The sequence below is a fragment of the Panulirus ornatus genome, chromosome 9 (genome assembly GCF_036320965.1).
Source record: "Panulirus ornatus isolate Po-2019 chromosome 9, ASM3632096v1, whole genome shotgun sequence".
In the NCBI taxonomy this organism is placed as follows: domain Eukaryota; kingdom Metazoa; phylum Arthropoda; class Malacostraca; order Decapoda; family Palinuridae; genus Panulirus; species Panulirus ornatus.
Window position 1 is genome coordinate 35,292,234 of NC_092232.1, and position 23,738 is coordinate 35,315,971.

The 23,738-nt window shown below is 43.0% G+C and overlaps 1 protein-coding gene across 1 annotated transcript in view; it reads right to left on the minus strand.

Annotated features, from left to right (window-relative positions):
• LOC139750333 (transmembrane protease serine 5-like) overlaps window positions 1–15,627 on the minus strand; it is a 57,762-nt gene extending 42,135 nt beyond the window's left edge. Inside the window, exons 1-5 of the mRNA XM_071665012.1 lie at window positions 15,348–15,627; window positions 4,806–4,885; window positions 4,011–4,164; window positions 3,804–3,891; window positions 1,427–1,511 (exon numbers count right to left, since the gene is read on the minus strand). Of these exons, the coding sequence (XP_071521113.1) occupies window positions 1,427–1,511; window positions 3,804–3,891; window positions 4,011–4,164; window positions 4,806–4,885; window positions 15,348–15,390 (450 nt within the window). The 5' untranslated portion in view covers window positions 15,391–15,627. The remainder of the gene's footprint in view (window positions 1–1,426; window positions 1,512–3,803; window positions 3,892–4,010; window positions 4,165–4,805; window positions 4,886–15,347) is intronic.
• Between the last annotated feature and the right edge of the window lie 8,111 nt (window positions 15,628–23,738).

A 23,738-nucleotide genomic window follows, 5' to 3' on the forward strand; every position in this document is an offset into this window, starting at 1 on the left:
TGTGTTAACAATGTTGACTCCCTTACTCACCACTGGCTCATGTGTTAACAATGTTGACACCCTTACTCACCACTGGCTCTTGTGTTAACAATGTTGACGCCCTTACTCACCACTGGCTCATGTGTTAACAATGATGACGCCCTTACTTACCACTGGCTCTTATGTTAACAATGTTGACATCCTTACTCACCACTGGCTCTTGTGTTAACAATGTTGACACCCTTACTCACCACTGGCTCTTGTGTTAATAATGTTGACGCCCTTACTCACCACTGGCTCTTGTGTTAACAATGTTGACGTCCTTACTCACCACTGGCTCTTGTGTTAACAATGTTGACGCCCTTACTCACCACTGGCTCTTGTGTTAACAATGTTGACGCCCTGACTCACCACTGGCTCTTGTGTTAACAATGTTGACGCCCTTACTCATCACTGGCTCTTGTGTTAACAGTGTTGACGCCCTTACTCACCACTGGCTCTCTGTTAACAGAGATGACGCCCTTACTCACCACTGGCTCTTATGTCAACAATGTTGACGCCCTTACTCACCACTGGCTCTTGTGTTAACAATGATGACCCTTACTCACCATTGGCTCTTATGTTAACAATGTTGACGCCCTTACTCACCACTGGCTCATGTTTTAACGATGATGACGCCCTTACTCACCACTGGCTCTTGTGTTTACGTTGATGACGCCCTTACTAACTACTGGCTCTGTGTTAACAATGTTGTCTCCCTTACTCACCACTAGCTCTTGTGTTAACAATGTTGACGCCCTTACTCACCCAGGACTGGCTCTTGTGGTAACAATGTTGACGCCCTTACTCACCACTGGCTCTTGTGTTAACAATGTTGTCTCCCTTACTCACCACTAGCTCTTGTGTTAACAATGTTGACGCCCTTACTCACCACTGGCTCTTGTGTTAACAATGTTGACGCCCTTACTCATCATTAGCTCCTGTGTTAAGAATGTTGACGCCCTTACTCACCACTGGCTCTGTATTAACAGAGATGACGCCCTTACTCACCACTGGCTCTTGTGTTAACAATGTTGACGCCCTTACTCACCACTAGCTCTTGTGTTAACAATGTTGACGCCCTTACTCACCACTGGCTCTTGTGTTAACAATGATGACGCCCTTACTCACCACTGGCTCTTATGTTAACAATGTTGACGCCCTTACTCACCACTGGCTCTTATGTTAACAATGTTGACGCCCTTACTCACCACTGGCTCATGTTTTAACGATGATGACGCCCTTACTCACCACTGGCTCTTGAGTTTACGTTGATGACGCCCTTACTAACTACTGGTTCTGTGTTAACAATGTTGACGCCCTTACTCACCATTGGCTCTGTATTAACGAGAATGGCACTCTTACTCACCACCGGCATTGTGTTAACGAGGATGGCATCCTTACTCACCACTGGCTGTGTGAAAGCATCGTTGGCACCCTTGCAGTGGATGAGCATCTGGGTCAGTTGTGGCACCATCGAACTTTTACCACATCTGTTGGCACACCCCACCATCAACACCACATTGGTAACATTACATATCACACCACACCATCAACACCACAATGGTAACACTACATATCACACCCCACCATCAACACCACAGTGGTAACATTACATATCACACCACACCATCAACACCACAGTGGTAACATTACATATCACACCACACCATCAACACCACAATGGTAACACTACATATCACACCCCACCATCAACACCACAATGGTAACACTACATATCACACCCCACCATCAACACCACAGTGGTAACATTACATATCACACCCCACCATCAACACCACAGTGGTAACATTACATATCACACCCCACCATCAACACCACAGTGGTAACATTACATATCACACCACACCATCAACACCACAGTGGTAACATTACATATCACACCACACCATCAACACCACAGTGGTAACATTACATATCACACCCCACCATCAACACCACAGTGGTGACATTACATTTCACACCACACCATCAACACCACAATGGTAACACTACATATCACACCACACCATCAACACCACAGTGGTAACATTACATATCACACCCCACCATCAACACCACAGTGGTAACATTACATATCACACCCCACCATCAACACCACAGTGGTAACATTACATATCACACCACACCATCAACACCACAGTGGTAACATTACATATCACACCACACCATCAACACCACAGTGGTAACATTACATATCACACCCCACCATCAACACCACAGTGGTGACATTACATTTCACACCACACCATCAACACCACAATGGTAACACTACATATCACACCACACCATCAACACCACAGTGGTAACATTACATATCACACCCCACCATCAACACCACAGTGGTAACACTACATATCACACCCCACCATCAACACCACAATGGTAACACTACATATCACACCCCACCATCAACACCACAATGGTACATATCACACCCCACCATCAACACCACAGTGGTGACATTACATATCACACCACACCATCAACACCACAATGGTAACACTACATATCACACCCCACCATCAACACCACAGTGGTGACATTACATATCACACCCCACCATCAACACCACAGTGGTAACACTACATATCACACCCCACCATCAACACCACAATGGTAACACTACATATCACACCCCACCATCAACACCACAATGGTAACACTACATATCACACCCCACCATCAACACCACAGTGGTGACATTACATATCACACCCCACCATCAACACCACAATGGTAACACTACATATCACACCCCACCATCAACACCACAATGGTAACATTACATATCACACCACACCATCAACACCACAATGGTAACACTACATATCACACCCCACCATCAACACCACAATGGTAACACTACATATCACACCACACCATCAACACCACAGTGGTGACATTACATATCACACCACACCATCAACACCACAGTGGTAACATTACATATCACACCACACCATCAACACCACAGTGGTGACATTACATATCACACCACACCATCAACACTACAGTGGTGACATTACATATACATCAAGGTAGATGGGGAAAGTCTTCAAGGATTTTAGAAAGAAAAATGTGAAGAAAATGTAGTCTTTACGGCGATTTACTATACTGCATGACACACCAGGACACCCTGTCCAAGTTTCGGTCAAGAGAACTGTGAGGAAACGAGATGCACATCAGGCAAGCGAAGATGGAGCGGTTTTGAGGGAACAGATGGAAGGAAGTGTGGAATTATCTTCATGTACGTCCAGCTGGGTACGTTGTGCGGAGAACAAACCGCTGATATATAGGAGGAATAGCGATGATGATGATAGGCACAGCAAAGGTGGACCCGGGCGGTGACTGAAGATGAGAAAAGAGGGTGAAGGGAAAAAGGGTAAGTGAATGGTGAGGAGACCAGGCTCCGTAGATCTTAACTAGCCGATATTCCGAGCTGACTTCCCTCCACTTGTGTATATGTCCCTCCAGGATATCGTGAGATGCGCTGGTCCATATCTGAACACTGAATAATCTCAGGAACTCACAAGCCTGAGTATGAAAAGCAACTGAAGCTTTTACAGTGACTCACGGCTTTAACCTGTACCCCCTGACAGTGACTCACGGCTTTAACCTGTACCCCCTGAGAGTGACTCACGATTCAGGCAGGTGGAGAGAGGGAATGACGAGCACTGCCCGACTCATAGTGATGAATGACTTTTAAGTCTGAGCAGGGACTCGTGACTCAGGTCTCGTCAGTGACTGAATACTAAACTAACCTGATCCCCACGGGCGTGCCGTCACCACACATGAGGATCTGCAGCGCGTAGCTGTCGCCATCAGGCACCTTGCACTGCTGACCCGAATCTGCGGAGTGAGGGAGACAGTCAGAGTGACACTCCGGTGGGCTGAACACAGTAGAATCTTTGCCTCAATCACGTCGCCACTTAATGTGTTACAGAGCTTCGAACATGGGGATCACGTACCGATGATGCTACAATCGATGTTCCTCGGGACACAGAAGTTAGACAGCTGAGAACACCTCCTGCTGAAGGCGCTGCAGGACTGCTCCGTGTTCCCTCCAGAGGGCTCACTTGGACCTTCCGGAAATGTATTGGGTCGGAACACGCCGACGGTCTTCTGCGGGTGGAGACGCGCTCAATGGACCTGGCTCTCGGTCGTGGGGAGTCGTGTGGTCGTGGGTATGTGATGTCATGTGGGTGTGAACAGTGTGTTGTGGTCGCGTCAGTCATGATAAAGTGGTTGTGTATATATATATATATATATATATATATATATATATATATATATATATATATATATATATATATATATATATATATATTTCATTGCACTTGATCGCCGTTTCCCGCGTCAGGGAGGTAGCGCCAGGATACAGACGAAGAACTGCCCATCCACTCACATACACAAATATGTACAACATACTTATACATATCAACATGTACACACACACATATACATATGTATACGTGCATATTCTTGCTTGCCTTCATCCATTCCTGGCGTTACTCTGCCCCACAGGAAGCAGCATCGCTAACCCCTCTCACGGGTGTGGTCTTGTTGTCATGGGTGTGCTCTTGTAGTCAGGGGTGTGGTCTTGTGGTCACGGGTGTGGTCTTGTGGTCACGGGTGTGGTCTTGTGGTCACGGGTGTGGTCGTGTGGTCACTAGTGTGGTCGTGTGGTCACGGGTGCGGTCTTGTGGTCTCGGGTGTGGTCTGTGGTCTAGGTTGGCATCTAAGATTGAGGCAGGAATACTCACCTTACACCCTGGCGTGTCGGGGTGCACAGCACAGAACTGCGTCAGTAGCGACTGTATGTTTAACCGTGCCGGAGCCGTCACTGTCAAGGAGGGAGACAGTTAGTGCGATGATCCACTTCATAGTGGCACAATGCATCTTCCCTTCCCCTAACATTCCTTCACCCCCTGATGCTCATATTAATCCTATGCCTCTTCCTGTAATCTCTTTTCGAGGTGTCGGGAAAGCACTTCTCTCTCTGGACACACACACACACACACACACACACACACACACACACAAGCAAGGCTTATGGTCCTGATGGCATCCATCCCCATGTACTGAAAGAGTGTGCCTCTGAACTTGCACCTGTGCTTGCTCGTCTGTTTCGTTTCTGTTTATAAGCCAGAACTTTTCCTTCTTCTTGTATGCAGGCGTTGATACATCCCATCTCTGAGAAGGGTGACCGTTCTAAGCCCTTAACTCTCGTCCTGTTGCTTTGACATCTACCATTTCCAAAGTATTTGAATCCCTTCTCGACTCCCGTATCCTAAGTCATGTTGAATATCTCACAGTCTTCTCTCTAATCACTTATAAGGCTCCCATAAGGCACAATACTCAACCAGCTGCTGCGTCGCATGATTACTGTGGGGCCGTTGGTAACTCGAGAGTGGGCCATTTTGATAACTGTTTCTTTCCCTACACCTCGAAAATTTGGAACTCTCTACCTTCTCATGTCTTTCTCAGTAACTATGACTTGATACAGTTTAAAAGACAAGTTCTTCCCGTCTTCCAAATTTCATAGATGCTTTCCCTTGTCATCTATTTCCCTTTAATTAACCTCTCTTTATTGCAGTTAAGGCCCATCTCAAGTATTGTGTTCCGTTTTCGTTACTTCTACTTAAAAGAAAAGGACTTGTCCTGAACAGAGTACAGCGGCGAGCTACCAGGGTGACTCCCTGCCTTAGATACTACAAGACCTTAATTTTTTCACATTATGGGGGGGGAAGTTCAGAGATGACAGTACAGTTACTCAAAAATATCAAAAGCTCTGACAATCTCGATGAGAAAAGCTATTTCAGACTGGATCAGTCTGGCCTGATACACTCATGGATACAAGGTGGCGGGAAAGCGATTTATTTCATGTGAGGTAACATACTATTTCTTCCTTAGGACTGTTAACATTTGGAATAATTTACCAACAAGAGTAGCATCAAGCCACATCAGACATGCTGAGATATAGACAGACAAGAGAAATGTCTTCGCTTCAAGTCCATGCATGACTGATTGTATTTATGGAGTCAAAACGATGACTCTCATTTTCCTTTTACAGTTTGCTTAATTTTCTGGTCTCTTCTGACTAGGATATATGGTCTGTTGCACTAGGATATATGGTCTGTTGCAGTAGGATATATGGTCTGTTGCACTAGGATATATGGTCTGTTGTGCTAGGATATATGGTCTGTTGCACTAGGATATTTGTTTTGTTTTGCTAGGATATATGGTCTGTTGCACTAGGATATATGGTCTGTTGCACTAGGATATATGGTCTGTTGTGCTCGGATATATGTTCTGTTGCACTAGGATATTTGTTTTGTTGAGCTAGGATATATGGTCTGTTGCACTAGGATATTTGTTTTGTTGTGCTAGGATATATGGTCTGTTGCACTAGGATATTTGTTTTGTTGTGCTAGGATATATGGTCTGTTGCACTGGGATATATGGTATGTTGCACAATGATATATGGTCTGTTGCAGTAGGATATATGGTCTGTTGCACTAGGATATATGGTCTGTTGTGCTAGGATATATGGTCTGTTGCACTAGGATATTTGTTTTGTTGTGCTAGGATATATGGTCTGTTGCACTAGGATATTTGTTTTGTTGTGCTAGGATATATGGTCTGTTGCACTAGGATATTTGTTTTGTTGTGCTAGGATATATGGTCTGTTGCACTGGGATATATGGTATGTTGCACTATGATATATGGTCTGTTGCAGTAGGATATATGGTCTGTTGCACTAGGATATATGTCTGTTGTGCTAGGATATATGGTCTGTTGCACTAGGATATTTGTTTTGTTGTGCTAGGATATATGGTCTGTTGCACTGGGATATATGGTCTGTTGCACTATGATATATGGTCTGTTGTGCTACGATATATGGTCTGTTGTGCTAGGATATATGGTCTGTTGCACTGGGATATATGGTCTGTTGCACTAGGATATTAGTTTTGTTGTGCTAGGATATATGGTCTATTGCACTGGGATATATGGTCTGTTGCACTAGGATATTTGTTTTGTTGTGCTAGGATATATGGTCTGTTGCACTGGGATATATGGTCTGTTGCACTATGATATATGGTCTGTTGTGCTACGATATATGGTCTGTTGTGCTAGGATATATATGGTCTGTTGCATAAGGCTATGTTTTCGGTCTTTTCTACCGTCCCCAGTAATCTCGCAAGGAAGAGGCAGCACTCAGGAAGCTGGCCACGTCCACCGGTTGGTACCACAGGTCATAAAGTGTTGTGGTGTGTGTGCGGCTGTGTGTAGAGTGCAGGGCGGTGGGGTAGTACATGCTCGGTGTCTTTTTTTATGGCAGATGCATCGTGGGCATGATGGGTCTTGGGATATGTTCCAATGGTGTTTGTAGTGTCGTTGCGATGGGTGTCTGTGCATTGTAAGCGGGTCAGTGTGATTCGTGTGTGTGTGTTCCGGGGGGAGTGTGGTTTTTTGATGGATGTATGTCTGGTGGGTTGGTGTTTCAAAATGAGGTGGGAGCTCCGGCAGTTTAGTGGTTATCAGGTTATTCCAGTGTGTGTATGTGTTTTGCCAGTGTTATGTTTGTTGAGGTTAGGGAATCTGTGAGTAGAGGTTAGTGAGGTGTGAGGAAGGGTCAGCTTTGTGATTGTATTGGAGGGGTGGTGGGTGGTTGGTTGTACTTTGGGGTTGGTGGTTGGTTATAGAGTGGTTTGGGTTGGAGGGATATAGTGATGTTGTAACATAGAATCTTACTTCTTCATCCCACCACTCACTACCCTTTCTAATCTGCCCACCTCCCACGCTTCTCATGCCACAAGCATCTTTTGCGCAAGCCATCATTACTTCCCTAAATACATCCCATTCCTCCCCCCACTCACCTTACCTCCTTTGTTCTCACCTTTTTCCATTCTGTACTCAGTCTCTCCTGGTACTTCCTCACACAAGTCTCCTTCCCAAGCTCACTTGCTCTCAGCACTCTCTTCACCCCAACATTCTCTCTTCTTTCCTGAAAACCTCTACAAACTTCACCTTCGTCTCCACAAGATAATGATTAGACATCCCTTCAGTTGCACCTCTCAGCACATTAACATCCAAAAGTCTCTCTTTCGCGCGCCTATCAATTAACACGTAATCCAGTAACGCTCTCTGGTCATCTCTCCTACTTACATACATACATATATATATATATATATATATATATATATATATATATATATATATATATATATATATATATTTTTTTTTTTTTTTTTTTTTTTCATACTATTCGCTATTTCCCGCGATAGCGAGGTAGCGTTAAGAACAGAGGACTGGGCCTTTGAGGGAATATCCTCACCTGGACCTCTTCTTTGTTCCTTCTTTTGGAAAATTAAAAAAAAAAAAAAAACGAGAGGGGAGGATTTCCAGCCCCCCGCTTCCTTCCCTTTTAGTCGCCTTCTACGACACGCAGGGAATACGTGGGAAGTATTCTTTCTCCCCTATCCCCAGGGAAATATATATATATATATATATATATATATATATATATATATATATATATATATATATATATATATATATCTTTTTCTTTTAAACTATTCGCCATTTCCCGCATTAGCGAGGTAGCGTTAAGAACAGAGGACTAGGCCTTTGTGGAATATCCTCACCTGACCCCCCTCTGTTCCTTCTTTTGGAAAATTTAAAAAAAACGAAAGGGGAAGATTTCCAGCCTCCCGCTCCCTCCCCTTTTAGTCGCCTTCTACGACACGCAGGGAATACGTGGGAAGTATTCTTAATCCCCTATCCCCAGGGATAATATATATATATATATATATATATATATATATATATATATATATATATATATGTATATATTTTTTTTTTGCTTTGTCGCTGTCTCCCGCGTTTGCGAGGTAGCGCAAGGAAACAGTCGAAAGAAATGGCCCAACCCACCCCCATACACATGTATATACATACGTCCACACACGCAAATATACATACCTACACAGCTTTCCATTGTTTACCCCAGACGCTTCACATGCCCTGATTCAATCCACTGACAGCACGTCAACCCCGGTATACCACATCGATCCAATTCACTCTATTCCTTGCCCTCCTTTCACCCTCCTGCATGTTCAGGCCCCGATCACACAAAATCTTTTTCACTCCATCTTTCCACCTAAAATTTGGTCTCCCACTTCTCGTTCCCTCCACCTCCGACACATATATCCTCTTGGTCAATCTTTCCTCACTCATTCTCTCCATATGCCCAAACCATTTCAAAACACCCTCTTCTGCTCTCTCAACCACGCTTTTTTTATTTCCACACATCTCTCCTACCCTTACGTTACTTACTCGATCAAACCACCTCACACCACATTGTCCTCAAACATCTCATTTCCAGCACATCCATCCTCCTGCGCACAACTCTATCCATGGCCCACGCCTCGCAACCATACAACATTGTTGGAACCACTATTCCTTCAAACATACCCATTTTTGCTTTCCGAGATAATGTTCTCGACTTCCACACATTCTTCAAGGCTCCCAGGATTTTCGCCCCCTCCCCCACCCTATGATCCACTTCCGCTTCCATGGTTCCATCTGCTGCCAGATCCACTCCCAGATATCTAAAACACTTTACTTCCTCCAGTTTTTCTCCATTCAAACTTACCTCCCAATTGACTTGACCCTCAACCCTACTGTACCTAATTACCTTGCTCTTATTCACATTTACTCTTAACTTTCTTCTTTCACACACTTTACCAAACTCAGTCACCAGCTTCTGCAGTTTCTCACATGAATCAGCCACCAGCGCTGTATCATCAGCGAACAACAACTGACTCACTTCCCAAGCTCTCTCATCCCCAACAGACTTCATACTTGCCCCTCTTTCCAAAACTCTTGCGTTTACCTCCCTAACAACCCCATCCATAAACAAATTAGACAACCATGGAGACATCACACACCCCTGCCGCAAACCTACATTCACTAAGAACCAATCACTTTCCTCTCTTCCTACACGTAGACATGCCTTACATCCTCGATAAAAACTTTTCACTGCTTCTAACAACTTGCCTCCCACACCATATATTCTTAATACCTTCCACAGAGCATCTCTATCAACTCTATCATATGCCTTCTCCAGATCCATAAATGCTACATACAAATCCATTTGCTTTTCTGAGTATTTCTCACATACATTCTTCAAAGCAAACACCTGATCCACACATCCTCTACCAATTCTGAAACCACACTGCTCTTCCCCAATCTGATGCTCTGTACATGCCTTCACCCTCTCAATCAATACCCTCCCATATAATTTACCATGAATACACAACAGACTTATACCTCTGTAATTTGAGCACTCACTCTTATCCCCTTTGCCTTTGCACAATGGCACTATGCACGCATTCCGCCAATCCTCAGGCACCTCACCATGAGTCATACATACATTAAATAACCTTACCAACCAGTCAATAATACAGTCACCCCCTTTTTTAATAAATTCCACTGCAATACCATCCAAACCTGCTGCCTTGCCGGCTTTCATCTTCCGCAAAGCTTTTACTACCTCTTCTCTGTTTACCAAATCATTTTCCCTAACCCTCTCACTTTGCACACCACCTCGACCAAAACACCCTATATCTGCCACTCTATCATCAAACACATTCAACAAACCTTCAAAATACTCATTCCATCTCCTTCTCACATCACCACTACTTGTTATCACCTCCCCATTTGCGCCCTTCACTGAAGTTCCCATTTGCTCCATTGTCTTACGCACTTTATTTACCTCCTTCTAGAACATCTTTTTATTCTCCCCAAAATTTAATGATACTCTCTCACCCCAACTCTCATTTACCCTCTTTTTCACCTCTTTTACCTTTCTCTTGACCTCCTGTCTCTTTCTTTTATACATCTCCCACTCAATTGCATTTTTCCCTGCAAAAATCGTCCAAATGCCTCTCTCTTCTCTTTCACTAATAATCTTACTTCTTCATCCCACCACTCACTACCCTTTCTAATCAACCCACCTCCCACTCTTCTCATGCCACAAGCATCTTTTGCGCAATCCATCACTGATTCCCTAAATACATCCCATTCCTCCCCCACTCCCCTTACTTCCATTGTTCTCACCTTTTTCCATTCTGTACTCAGTCTCCTGGTACTTCCTCACACAAGTCTCCTTCCCAAGCTCACTTACTCTCACCACCCTCTTCACCCCAACATTCACTCTTCTTTTCTGAAAACCCATACAAATCTTCACCTTAGCCTCCACAAGATAATGATCAGACATCCCTCCAGTTGCACCTCTCAGCACATTAACATCCAAAAGTCTCTCTTTCGCGCGCCTGTCAATTAACACGTAATCCAATAACGCTCTCTGGCCATCTCTCCTACTTACATACGTATCCTTATGTATATCTCGCTTTTTAAACCAGGTATTCCCAATCACCAGTCCTTTTTCAGCACATAAATGTACAAGCTCTTCACCATTTCCATTTACAACACTGAACACCCCATGTATACCAATTATTCCCTCAATTGCCACATTACTCACCTTTGCATTCAAATCACCCATCAATATAACCCGGTCTCGTGCATCAAAACCACTAACACACTCATTCAGCTGCTCCCAGAACACTTGCCTCTCATGATCTTTCTTCTCATGCCCAGGTGCATATGCACCAATAATCACCCATCTCTCTCCATCAACTTTCAGTTTTACCCATATTAATCGAGAATTTACTTTCTTACATTCTATCACATACTCCCACAACAACTGTTTCAGGAGTACTGCTACTCCTTCCCTTGCTCTTGTCATCTCACTAACCCCTGACTTTACTCCCAAGACATTCCCAAACCACTCTTCCCCTTTACCCTTGAGCTTCGTTTCACTCAGAGCCAAAACATCCAGGTTCCTTTCCTCAAACATACTACCTATCTCTCCTTTTTTCACATCTTGGTTACATCCACAAACATTTAGACACCCCAATCTGAGCCTTCGAGGAGGATGAGCACTCCCCGCGTGACTCCTTCTTCTGTTTCCCATTTTAGAAAGTTAAAAAAAAAAAGGAGGGGAGGATTTCTGGCCTCCCGCTCCCGTCCCCTCTAGTCGCCTTCTACGACACGCGAGGAATGCGTGGGAAGTATTCTTTCACCCTTATCCCCAGGGATAATATATATATATATATATATATATATATATATATATATATATATATATATATATATATATATATATATTTTGCTTTGTCGCTGTCTCCCGCTTTTGCGAGGTAGCGCAAGGAAACAGACGAAAGAAATGGCCCAACCCACCCCCATACACATGTATATACATACGTCCACACACGCAAATATACATACCTACACAGCTTTCCATTGTTTACCCCAGACGCTTCACATGCCCTGATTCAATCCACTGACAGCACGTCAACCCCGGTATACCACATCGATCCAATTCACTCTATTCCTTGCCCTCCTTTCACCCTCCTGCATGTTCAGGCCCCGATCACACAAAATCTTTTTCACTCCATCTTTCCACCTAAAATTTGGTCTCCCACTTCTCCTCGTTCCCTCCACCTCCGACACATATATCCTCTTGGTCAATCTTTCCTCACTCATTCTCTCCATGTGCCCAAACCATTTCAAAACACCCTTTTCTGCTCTCTCAACCACGCTCTTTTTATTTCCACACATCTCTCTTACCCTTACGTTACTTACTCGATCAAACCACCTCACACCACACATTGTCCTCAAACATCTCATTTCCAGCACATCCATCCTCCTGCGCACAACTCTATCCATAGCCCACGCCTCGCAACCATACAACATTGTTGGAACCACTATTCCTTCAAACATACCCATTTTTGCTTTCCGAGATAATGTTCTCGACTTCCACACATTCTTCAAGGCTCCCAGGATTTTCGCCCCCTCCCCCACCCTATGATCCACTTCCGCTTCCATGGTTCCATCCGCTGCCAGATCCACTCCCAGATATCTAAAACACTTTACTTCCTCCAGTTTTTCTCCATTCAAACTTACCTCCCAATTGACTTGACCCTCAACCCTACTGTACCTAATAACCTTGCTCTTATTCACATTTACTCTTAACTTTCTTCTTTCACACACTTTACCAAACTCAGTCACCAGCTTCTGCAGTTTCTCACATGAATCAGCCACCAGCGCTGTATCATCAGCGAACAACAACTGACTCACTTCCCAAGCTCTCTCATCCCCAACAGACTTCATACTTGCCCCTCTTTCCAAAACTCTTGCATTCACCTCCCTAACAACCCCATCCATAAACAAATTAAACAACCATGGAGACATCACACACCCTTGCCGCAAACCTACATTCACTGAGAACCAATCACTCTCCTCTCTTCCTACACGTACACATGCCTTACATCCTCGATAAAAACTATATATGTATATATATATATATATATATATATATATATATATATATATATATATATAGAGAGAGAGAGAGAGAGAGAGAGAGAGAGAGAGAGAGAGAATTTGCAGTAAAGTTAGACCCTAGCGTAACCCTGACCGCAGTAAAACATAGTATAAAGTACTGTCGAGCGTGTTGTGTTCCAAGTAAGAAAATGACATGTATGTCTGTGGACTGAAAACCAGCAGCAGCCGACATGTCTGAGAGGCAGACAGCTACTTAGGTCAAAAGAGTGACACTTGAAAGCCACTGACGTGCCAGTTTACTAGAGGAAGAGGGAGTGCGAGATTGTATGAGGATTATATAATATATTATATTATGAAGACAAAAGCTTGACGCATGTGTGAACAGCCGCTACTGTGGGGAAACCCGAGGTAAAGACGCTTCCGCTCTCTAACCGGCCGAGAGTACGTCCCTCGCCTGGCCCATGGCCACACTGTGGCCACAGTGGGAGTGCAAGTTCCCGGTGACAACTATGAGAAAGGCACAGGACAGGAACCCCTTGTTAGCGTACGACAAACACTACCGTTAATTTCAGGATATGAGCAAATCACAAGATATACTTTAAGTTGATGGAGAATTGGTTATCAAGAAATAACGGACTTATATCTTACAGTTTTAGCAGTCAGTGATTAATCATACAAGAGTAAAGCACAAAATGAGCCGTGGGAGAAAAGTCAAACATCGAATTGACCAGTTCTCGAGTTGCCAATGTTTACACTTTGTCTATGGGTTGTGGTCGCCTGTCACGTGATGAGTAGCCTCGTCAGGTACCTTCTCATACCTAGAGCTACTCTCTCCCTTCAGTGAGGACAAGTCACGACCCGTGAATTCGTCAGAACCTTGACCGAATTTAGTGCTTCAGCACGTAACCAGTCAATCCAAACAAACCTACATGCAGAATCAGCTGGAAGTGACGTTATGTGAAATAGCAACATACAGGTTTCATATAGAGGTTGTCCTCGAGAATACGCTAAGAAAACATCAGAAATGTTTGCAGGCAAGAATGATAATCAGACGCAAGAACAGGTAACAGTTTTGGGCATTTTAACGTGGGAAATCCAGTCAGCCGATCAGGTGACCTTGCTCAACAGGCAGAGGACGTGGTGGGTAAGATGCCAATTGTCTCAAGACAGATGGCCTTAACAATCACTTGCTCATCTGGGCTGGATCAACCACTGCTGCAAGTACGCCACGGCATACAATCTCAAGACAAGAGGAGCATGAAAATGCCAGATCATAAAACCTCCCCCTCCCCTTCAGAAAGTAAAATCTAGTGGCATAAGTTCTGTCTCAGTCCATGTATGTTCTATATTATTTTTGACATGTACAAATCGATTGAAAAATATCACTCTTGCATGAAAGTTGGGTACTAAATCAAAGTCAAATTCAGTATTCATGCATATTAAGGTGTTTCCAAAATTCTCTTGCTAGCTTAACCTAGCTGCTTAAGTGGCAAATACGTCCACAAGGCAGTGTTGAGATACATTGTCCCTTCCTACATCAGGAGACCAGGGCATATTTGGCCTAGCTGTAGGAGACCAAGGGATATTTGTGCCTAGAAGAAACATCACAGACCTGGGTGAACAAGTAGTACTTAAGGTTCTATTGGTTATTAGCACTTGATGTTTTAAATGTCTTAGTACAGTTAAGTGGAACTTAGGAGATATAATTATGCTGGTGGTCAGCAAGTGAACTATAAAAAGAATAATAAACATGAAAGATAATCAATTTTTGAAATCTAGCTTCAGCAAACTGTGGACATATGCTGCTGCAACTTCGTCTTTCAGACCCTAATGAATAAATGACATTGCTGAAGAACGCTTGTATATAATACTAGATATTCAGTCATTACACTTACCTGATAAAGAAACTAGGATCACGAGGGAATACCAGCGAGCCATAGTCTTCACGTACACCGTTAATAAACACACGAACGTTACTTGCGTCCTCAGCCACACACACACGCACTGTTCACATGCCTACTGGCTACGATTTTTAGCTGCCAACTGGAAATCTGTATTTATGTAATAATGATAATAGAATTTTAAAAACCATCTCTCATACTGATTTTTTATACAGTATTTTCAAAGACACAAACATATATAGCTGTGACGTGTAAGAAGGACAAATGTTGTACTAACATTTTAAAATGAAAATTTTGCCACGTGGCAACTGGGTCGCCTACTGGGAATTTTTCCAGCGTGTGTTACCTAACTTTACTGCGACGTTTGCTTGATAACACTTGTTAATTTGTCATCCCTCACGTTATTTCAAATACGTGTGACCCTAGCAAGTCTTGTTATGGGGTCCCTGCAGTTTCCAGGCTTCGCAACATGAGGGAGCAGAGTAAGGTAGGCTCCTTTGGAGCGTGGTCTTGAATAAGTCTGCTTTTTTTCCTTCCATTTACGATTATACCGCCCAGTCGAAAGTGAATTCTTGTCATATATATTTTCTTTTTCTTTTTCTTTCAAACTATTCGCCATTTCCCGCGTTAGCGAGGGAGCGTTAAGAACAGAGAACTGGGCCTTTGAGGGAATATCCTCACCTGGCCCCCTTCTCTGTTCCTTCTTTTGGAAAATCAAAAAAAAAAAAAAAAAAAACGGAAAGGGAGGATTTCCAGCCACCCGCTCCCTTCCCATTTAGTCTCCTTCTACGACACGCAGGGAATATGTGGGAAGTATTCCTTCTCCCCTATCCCCTGGGATGATATATATATATATATATATATATATATATATATATATATATATATATATATATATATATATATATACCTCGCAAACGCGGGAGACAGCGACAAAGTATAATGAAATATAAAATATATATATATATATATATATATATATATATATATATATATATTACAGAGGTATAAGTTTGTTGAGTATTCGTGGTAAATTATATGGGAGGGTATTGATTGAGAGGGTGAAGGCATGTACAGAGCATCAGATTGGGGAAGAGCAGTGCGGTTTCAGAAGTGGTAGAGGATGTGTGGATCAGGTGTTTGCTTTGAAGAATGTATGTGAGAAATACTTAGAAAAGCAAATGGATTTGTATGTAGCATTTATGGATCTGGAGAAGGCATATGATAGAGTTGATAGAGATGCTCTGTGGAAGGTATTAAGAATATATGGTGTGGGAGGAAAGTTGTTAGAAGCAGTGAAAAGTTTTTATCGAGGATGTAAGGCATGTGTACGTGTAGGAAGAGAGGAAAGTGATTGGTTCTCAGTGAATGTAGGTTTGCGGCAGGGGTGTGTGATGTCTCCATGGTTGTTTAATTTGTTTATGGATGGGGTTGTTAGGGAGGTAAATGCAAGAGTCCTGGAAAGAGGGGCAAGTATGAAGTCTGTTGGGGATGAGAGAGCTTGGGAAGTGAGTCAGTTGTTGTTCGCTGATGATACAGCGCTGGTGGCTGATTCATGTGAGAAACTGCAGAAGCTGGTGACTGAGTTTGGTAAAGTGTGTGGAAGAAGAAAGTTAAGAGTAAATGTGAATAAGAGCAAGGTTATTAGGTACAGTAGGGTTGAGGGTCAAGTCAATTGGGAGGTGAGTTTGAATGAAGAAAAACTGGAGGAAGTGAAGTGTTTTAGATATCTGGGAGTGGATCTGTCAGCGGATGGAACCATGGAAGCGGAAGTGGATCATAGGGTGGGGGAGGGGGCGAAAATTTTGGGAGCCTTGAAAAATGTGTGGAAGTCGAGAACATTATCTCGGAAAGCAAAAATGGGTATGTTTGAAGGAATAGTGTTTCCAACAATGCTGTATGGTTGCGAGGCGTGGGCTATGGATAGAGTTGTGCGCAGGAGGATGGATGTGCTGGAAATGAGATGTTTGAGGACAATGTGTGGTGTGAGGTGGTTTGATCGAGTAAGTAACGTAAGGATAAGAGAGATGTGTGGAAATAAAAAGAGCGTGGTTGAGAGAGCAGAAGAGGGTGTTTTGAAATGGTTTGGGCACATGGAGAGAATGAGTGAGGAAAGATTGACCAAGAGGATATATGTGTCGGAGGTGGAGGGAACGAGGAGAAGAGGGAGACCAAATTGGAGGTGGAAAGATGGAGTGAAAAAGATTTTGTGTGATCGGGGCCTGAACATGCAGGAGGGTGAAAGGAGGGCAAGGAATAGAGTGAATTGGAGCGATGTGGTATACAGGGGTTGACGTGCTGTCAGTGGATTGAATCAAGGCATGTGAAGCGTCTGGGGTAAACCATGGAAAGCTGTGTAGGTATGTATATTTGCGTGTGTGGGTGTGTGTATGTACATGTGTATGGGGGGGGGGGTTGGGCCATTTCTTTCGTCTGTTTCCTTGCGCTACCTCGCAAACGCGGGAGACAGCGACAAAGTATAAAAAAAAAAAAAAAAAAAAAAAATATATATATATATATATATATATATATATGTATATATATATATATATATTATATATATATATATATATATATATATATATATATATATATATATATATATATATATATATATATAAAAGAAAGAGACAGGAGGTCAAGAGAAAGGTGCAAGAGGTGAAAAAGAGGGCAAATGAGAGTTGGGGTGAGAGAGTATCATTAAATTTTAGAGAGAATAAAAAGATGTTCTGGAAGGAGGTAAATAAAGTGCGTAAGACAAGGGAGCAAATGGGAACTTCAGTGAAGGGCGCAAATGGGGAGGTGATAACAAGTAGTGGTGATGTGAGAAGTAGATGGAGTGAGTATTTTGAATGTTAGTTGAATGTGTTTGATGATAGAGTGGCAGATATAGGGTGTTTTGGTCGAGGTGGTGTGCAAAGTGAGAGGGTTAGGGAAAATGATTTGGTAAACAGAGAAGAGGTAGTAAAAGCTTTGCGGAAGATGAAAGCCGGCAAGGCAGCAGGTTTGGATGGTATTGCAGTGGAATTTATTAAAAAAAAAAGGGGGTGACTGTGCTGTTGACTGGTTGGTAAGGTTATTTAATGTATGTATGACTCATGGTGAGGTGCCTGAGGATTGGCGGAATGCGTGCATAGTGCCATTGTACAAAGGCAAAGGGGATAAGAGTGAGTGCTCAGATTTCAGAGGTATAAGTTTGTTGAGTATTCCTGGTAAATTATATGGGAGGGTATTGATTGAGAGGGTGAAGGCATGTACAGAGCATCAGATTGGGGAAGAGCAGTGTGGTTTCAGAAGTGGTAGAGGATGTGTGGATCAGGTGTTTGCTTTGAAGAATGTATGTGAGAAATACTTAGAAAAGCAAATGGATTTGTATGTAGCATTTATGGATCTGGAGAAGGCATATGATAGAGTTGATGGAGATGCTCTGTGGAAGGTATTAAGAATATATGGTGTGGGAGGCAAGTATGTTAGAAGCAGTGAAAAGTTTTTATCGAGGATGCAAGGCATGTGTACGTGTAGGAAGAGAGGAAAGTGATTGGTTCTCAGTGAATGTAGGTTTGCGGCAGGGGTGTGTGATGTCTCCATGGTTGTTTAATTTGTTTATGGATGGGGTTGTTAGGGAGGTGAATGCAAGAGTTTTGGAAAGAGGAGCAAGTATGAAGTCTGTTGTGGATGAGAGAGCTTGGGAAGTGAGTCAGTTGTTGTTCGCTGATGATAGAGCGCTGGTGGCTGATTCATGTGAGAAACTGCAGAAGCTGGTGACTGAGTTTGGTAAAGTGTGTGAAAGAAGAAAGTTAAGAGTAAATGCGAATAAGAGCAAGGTTATTAGGTACAGTAGGGTTGAGGGTCAAGTCAATTGGGAGGTAAGTTTGAATGGAGAAAAACTGGAGGAAGTAAAGTGTTTTAGATATCTGGGAGTGGATCTGGCAGCGGATGGAACCATGGAAGCGGAAGTAGATCATAGGGTGGGGGAGGGGGCGAAAATCCTGGGAGCCTTGAAGAATGTTTGGAAGTCGAGAACATTATCTCTGAAAGCAAAAATGGGTATGTTTGAAGAAATAGTGGTTCCAACAATGTTGTATGGTTGCGAGGCGTGGGCTATGGATAGAGTTGTGCGTAGGAGGGTGGATGTGCTGGAAAAGAGATGTTTGAGGACAATGTGTGGTGTGAGGTGGTTTGATCGAGTAAGTAATGTAAGGGTAAGAGAGATGTGTGGAAATAAAAAGAGCGTGGTTGAGAGAGCAGAAGAGGGTGTTTTGAAATGGTTTGGGCACATGGAGAGAATGAGTGAGGAAAGATTGACCAAGAGGATATATGTGTCGGAGGTGGAGGGAACGAGGAGAAGAGGGAGACCAAATTGGAGGTGGAAAGATGGAGTGAAAAGGATTTTGTGTGATCGGGGCCTGAACATGCAGGAGGGTGAAAGGAGGGCAAGGAATAGAGTGAATTGGAGCGATGTGGTATACAGGGGTTGACGTGCTGTCAGTGGATTGAATCAAGGCATGTGAAGCGTCTGGGGTAAACCATGGAAAGCTGTGTAGGTATGTATATTTGCGTGTGTGGACGTGTGTATGTACATGTGTATGGGGGGGGGTTGGGCCATTTCTTTCGTCTGTTTCCTTGCGCTACCTCGCAAACGCGGGAGACAGCGACAAAGTATAAAAAAAAAAAAAAAAAAAAAAAAAAAAAAAAAAATATATATATATATATATATATATATATATATATATATATATATATATATATATATATATATATATATATATGTGTGTGTGTGTGTGTGTGTGAAGGTGAGTAATGGTGCACTTGAGGGTATCATTGGTGTACATTGGATATTCAGTGTTGTGATTGGTAATGGTGAAATGCTTGTGGATTTGTGTGCTGAAAAAAGACTGGTGATTGTAAATACCTGGTTTAAAAAGAAAGATATACAAAGGTATACGTATATGAGTGGGAGAGGCGGTGAAAGGGCATTATTGAATTACATGTCAATTGAGAGGCGTGTTAAAGAGAGACTTTTGGATGTTAATGTGCTGAGAGGGGCAACTGGAGGGGTGTCTGACCACAGTCTTATGGAGGCGAAGGTGAAGATTTGTCCAGGTTTTCAAAAAAGAAGAGGGAATGTTAAGGCCTGTCTACACGAGCGGGCCTGATCGGCGGGCTTGCCCGTTAACGGGCATATTTGACGGGCAAACGATCAAATTGCCCGAAAGCCCGCCGAGCGAAATCACTGAGCTGGTGCCCGGTAGCTGGAGTTTCTACCCTGCCAGACGCAATATCGTGAACCCACAGCGGGCCTTCATCCCACATCCCACGGCATAGTAGCACAGTGAACATTTAACGATGGCAGCCCAGGATAAGTCTAGTGAGCCACCAACAATTTTTTGGTCTAAAGCACTTACTAGTACTTTGATTGACCTTTATCGTAAAGTTACTTCCAGACGAGCTTCTGCTGTAATGCTGTTTCTCATAACTGTCTTTCTTCACTATGTATGGCTCCACCTTTGATAACAAGATGTAAAAAGTGCTTACACTCATCCTCAGGTAATTTCTGAAGTCGTGTTCCTCACTACTTTGTAGTTCATGAAGTATTGTTGCAGTGCTTTCAAACATACTTTTTTTCTTTAACCAATCTTTACACCATATCCTTTTCTTCTTTTTCTTCTTGAGACACAAAGCTATTATCATAGAGCACAAAATCTTTTTCTTGACAATGCTAGGCACCATGGTTCTCGTACCGCACTCCACCCGCTACTGGCAACATCGTCGGGCAGGCCCGGCTGTTCATCACTTCGGTCGTGTGGACAACATTCACGGGCAGGCCCGCCAGAATTTGCCCGTTAACGGGCAAACCTGCCGGTCAGGCCCGCTCGTGTAGACAGGCCTTTAGGAAGAAGAGTGTGGTGAGAGTAAGTAAGCTTGGAAAGGAGACTTGTGTGAGGAAGTACCAGGAGAGATTGAGTGTAGAATAGCAAAAGGTGAGAGCAAATGACGTGAGGGGCGTGGGTGAGGAATGGGATGTATTTAGGAAAACAGTGATGGCTTGTGCAAAAGATGCATGTGGCCCGAGAAAGATGGGAGGTGGGCAGATTAGAAAAGATAGTGAATGGTGGAATAAAGAAGTGGTTAATGAAAGAGAAAAGAGAAGCGTTTGGACGATACTTGCATGGAAGGGAGTGCAAATGACTGGAAGATTTATAAAAGAAAGCGACAGGAGGTCAAGAGAAAGTCGCAAGGGTTGAAAAGGAGGGCAAATGAGAGTTGGGGTGAGAGAGTATCATTAAACTTTAGGGAGAATAAAAGATGTTTTGGAAGGAGGTAAATAACATGCGTAAGACAAGAGAACAAATGGGAACATCGGTGAAGAGGGAAAGTGGGAAAGTAATAGCAAGTGGTGATGAAGTGAGAGGAGATGGAGTGAGTTTTTTGAAGGTTTGTTGAATGTGTTTGATGATAGAGTGGAGATGTAGGGTGTTTTGGTCGGGATAGTGTGCGAAGTTAGAAGGTTAGGAGAATGGTTTGGTTTAGAGAGAAGAGAAAGTGAAAGCTTTGCGGAAGATGAAATCTGGTAAGGCGGCGGGTTTGGATGGTATTGCAGTAGAATTTATTAAAAAAAAAAAAGGGTAACTTTGTTGTCAATTGGTCGGTAAGGATATTGTTACGAACTCGGTACTTATTCGGGCAAGGTCTCCAGTAACATATATATGTTACAAATACTATACTGATCCTTGTCTCTGCAAGGACGTTAGATTTATGTTGCACAACTCAGGATAACTCTATCTAAGCGTTATGGGATTGAATTAAAGACCAGCATTACATTAAATCTACTTATAATGAAAGAATTCAAATGTACATTGTGAACACATAAATCAGGGATGAATCATCGACGCTAACATTGAACATGAGTTTAACATTGAACATGAGTTAACATTAAACATGAGTTAACATTTGTACATGAGTTAACATTTCAGATAAGATTTCAAACCAGATCTCTTTCCTTTATGTCAGTTCTTCGATAACATTACACTTTGATAATTATAACGGGCTTACAGGCTTACAGCACAGTACTCGGGTAACGGGCTTACAGGCTTACAGCAGGGGGAACCACTTACCTCGCTAGGCTAGAGATAGAGAGAGCTCAGTGGGTGTCATGGGTATTTATTACAAAGACGAGTCTCCGCCCTGCTAGCTATAACACCACCCTTGATTGGCTATGGGACTAAGAGCACTTGTGATTGGTTGTGGTATTCTAGCGTCGCACATTCTGGGCAGCCCTCACTCCCTTGGTCCTTCTTGTTTAAACCTGCAGCGATGACTTGTCCCGTACTTTTTTTTTTTTTTTTTTTTATACTTTGTCGCTGTCTCCCGCGTTTGCGAGGTAGCGCAAGGAAACAGACGAAAGAAATGGCCCAACCCCCCCGTACTGTGGTGAAATATTCCGTAACTGATTGACAACTCAAGGACAAATGACCATCTGGCTTCAAAATTAAATTATTAAGCCTAATGCTTGGTGGGAAGAGAAGCTCCGAGCCATTCTCAGAGGAAGACATCTCTATACACAAGGACACACACACACGTTATATACACGAACATGTTGGCTCACGCGCACACGTTCGTAACAATATTCATTGTATGTATGGATCATGGTGAAGTGCCTTAAGATTGGCGGAATGCATACATAGTACCATTGTACAAAGGCAAAGGGGATAAAGGTGTGTTCATACAAAAGAGGCATAAGTTTTTTGAGTATTCCTGAGAAATTATATGGGAGGGTATTGACTGAGAGGGTGAAGGCATGTACAGAGCATCAGATTGGGGAAGAGCAGTGTGGTTTCAGAAGTGGTAGAGGGTGTGTGGATCAGGTGTTGCTTTGAAGAATGTATGTGAGAAATACTTAGAAAAGCAAATGGATTTGTATGTAGCATTTATGGATCTGGAGAAGGCATATGATACAGTTGATAGAGATGCTTGTGATTGTAATTATTTGAGTGATCAAGTCATTGTAATTTGATAGTAATTGTGAAAGGGGAGGAAAGTGGTGCTGGTAGCCTTGTCAGTGCAAAAGGTGGGCAAACGGTACTTTTTAAATTACCGGCGGTAGCGATCCTGGCCCAAAAAATGAATGGCTGTAGCAATATATTTCTATAAAAAGTACATCCGGTAGTTGTAGCAGTACTCGCTAGCGGTACTTTTTTTTATTAATATTATTAACCGTTTGAGTCCACTCTATTGATCCCTTGACCCTACCCAAACAAAAATATCAGTCTGATGATATTTAAAAACAAAACATTATACGAACTGAGGAACCCTGCAGAGGTGATTGATACAATTGATCTTGTGTCCCAGTGAGAGCAGAGGAGGAAGACAATCATGCCAGTGGAG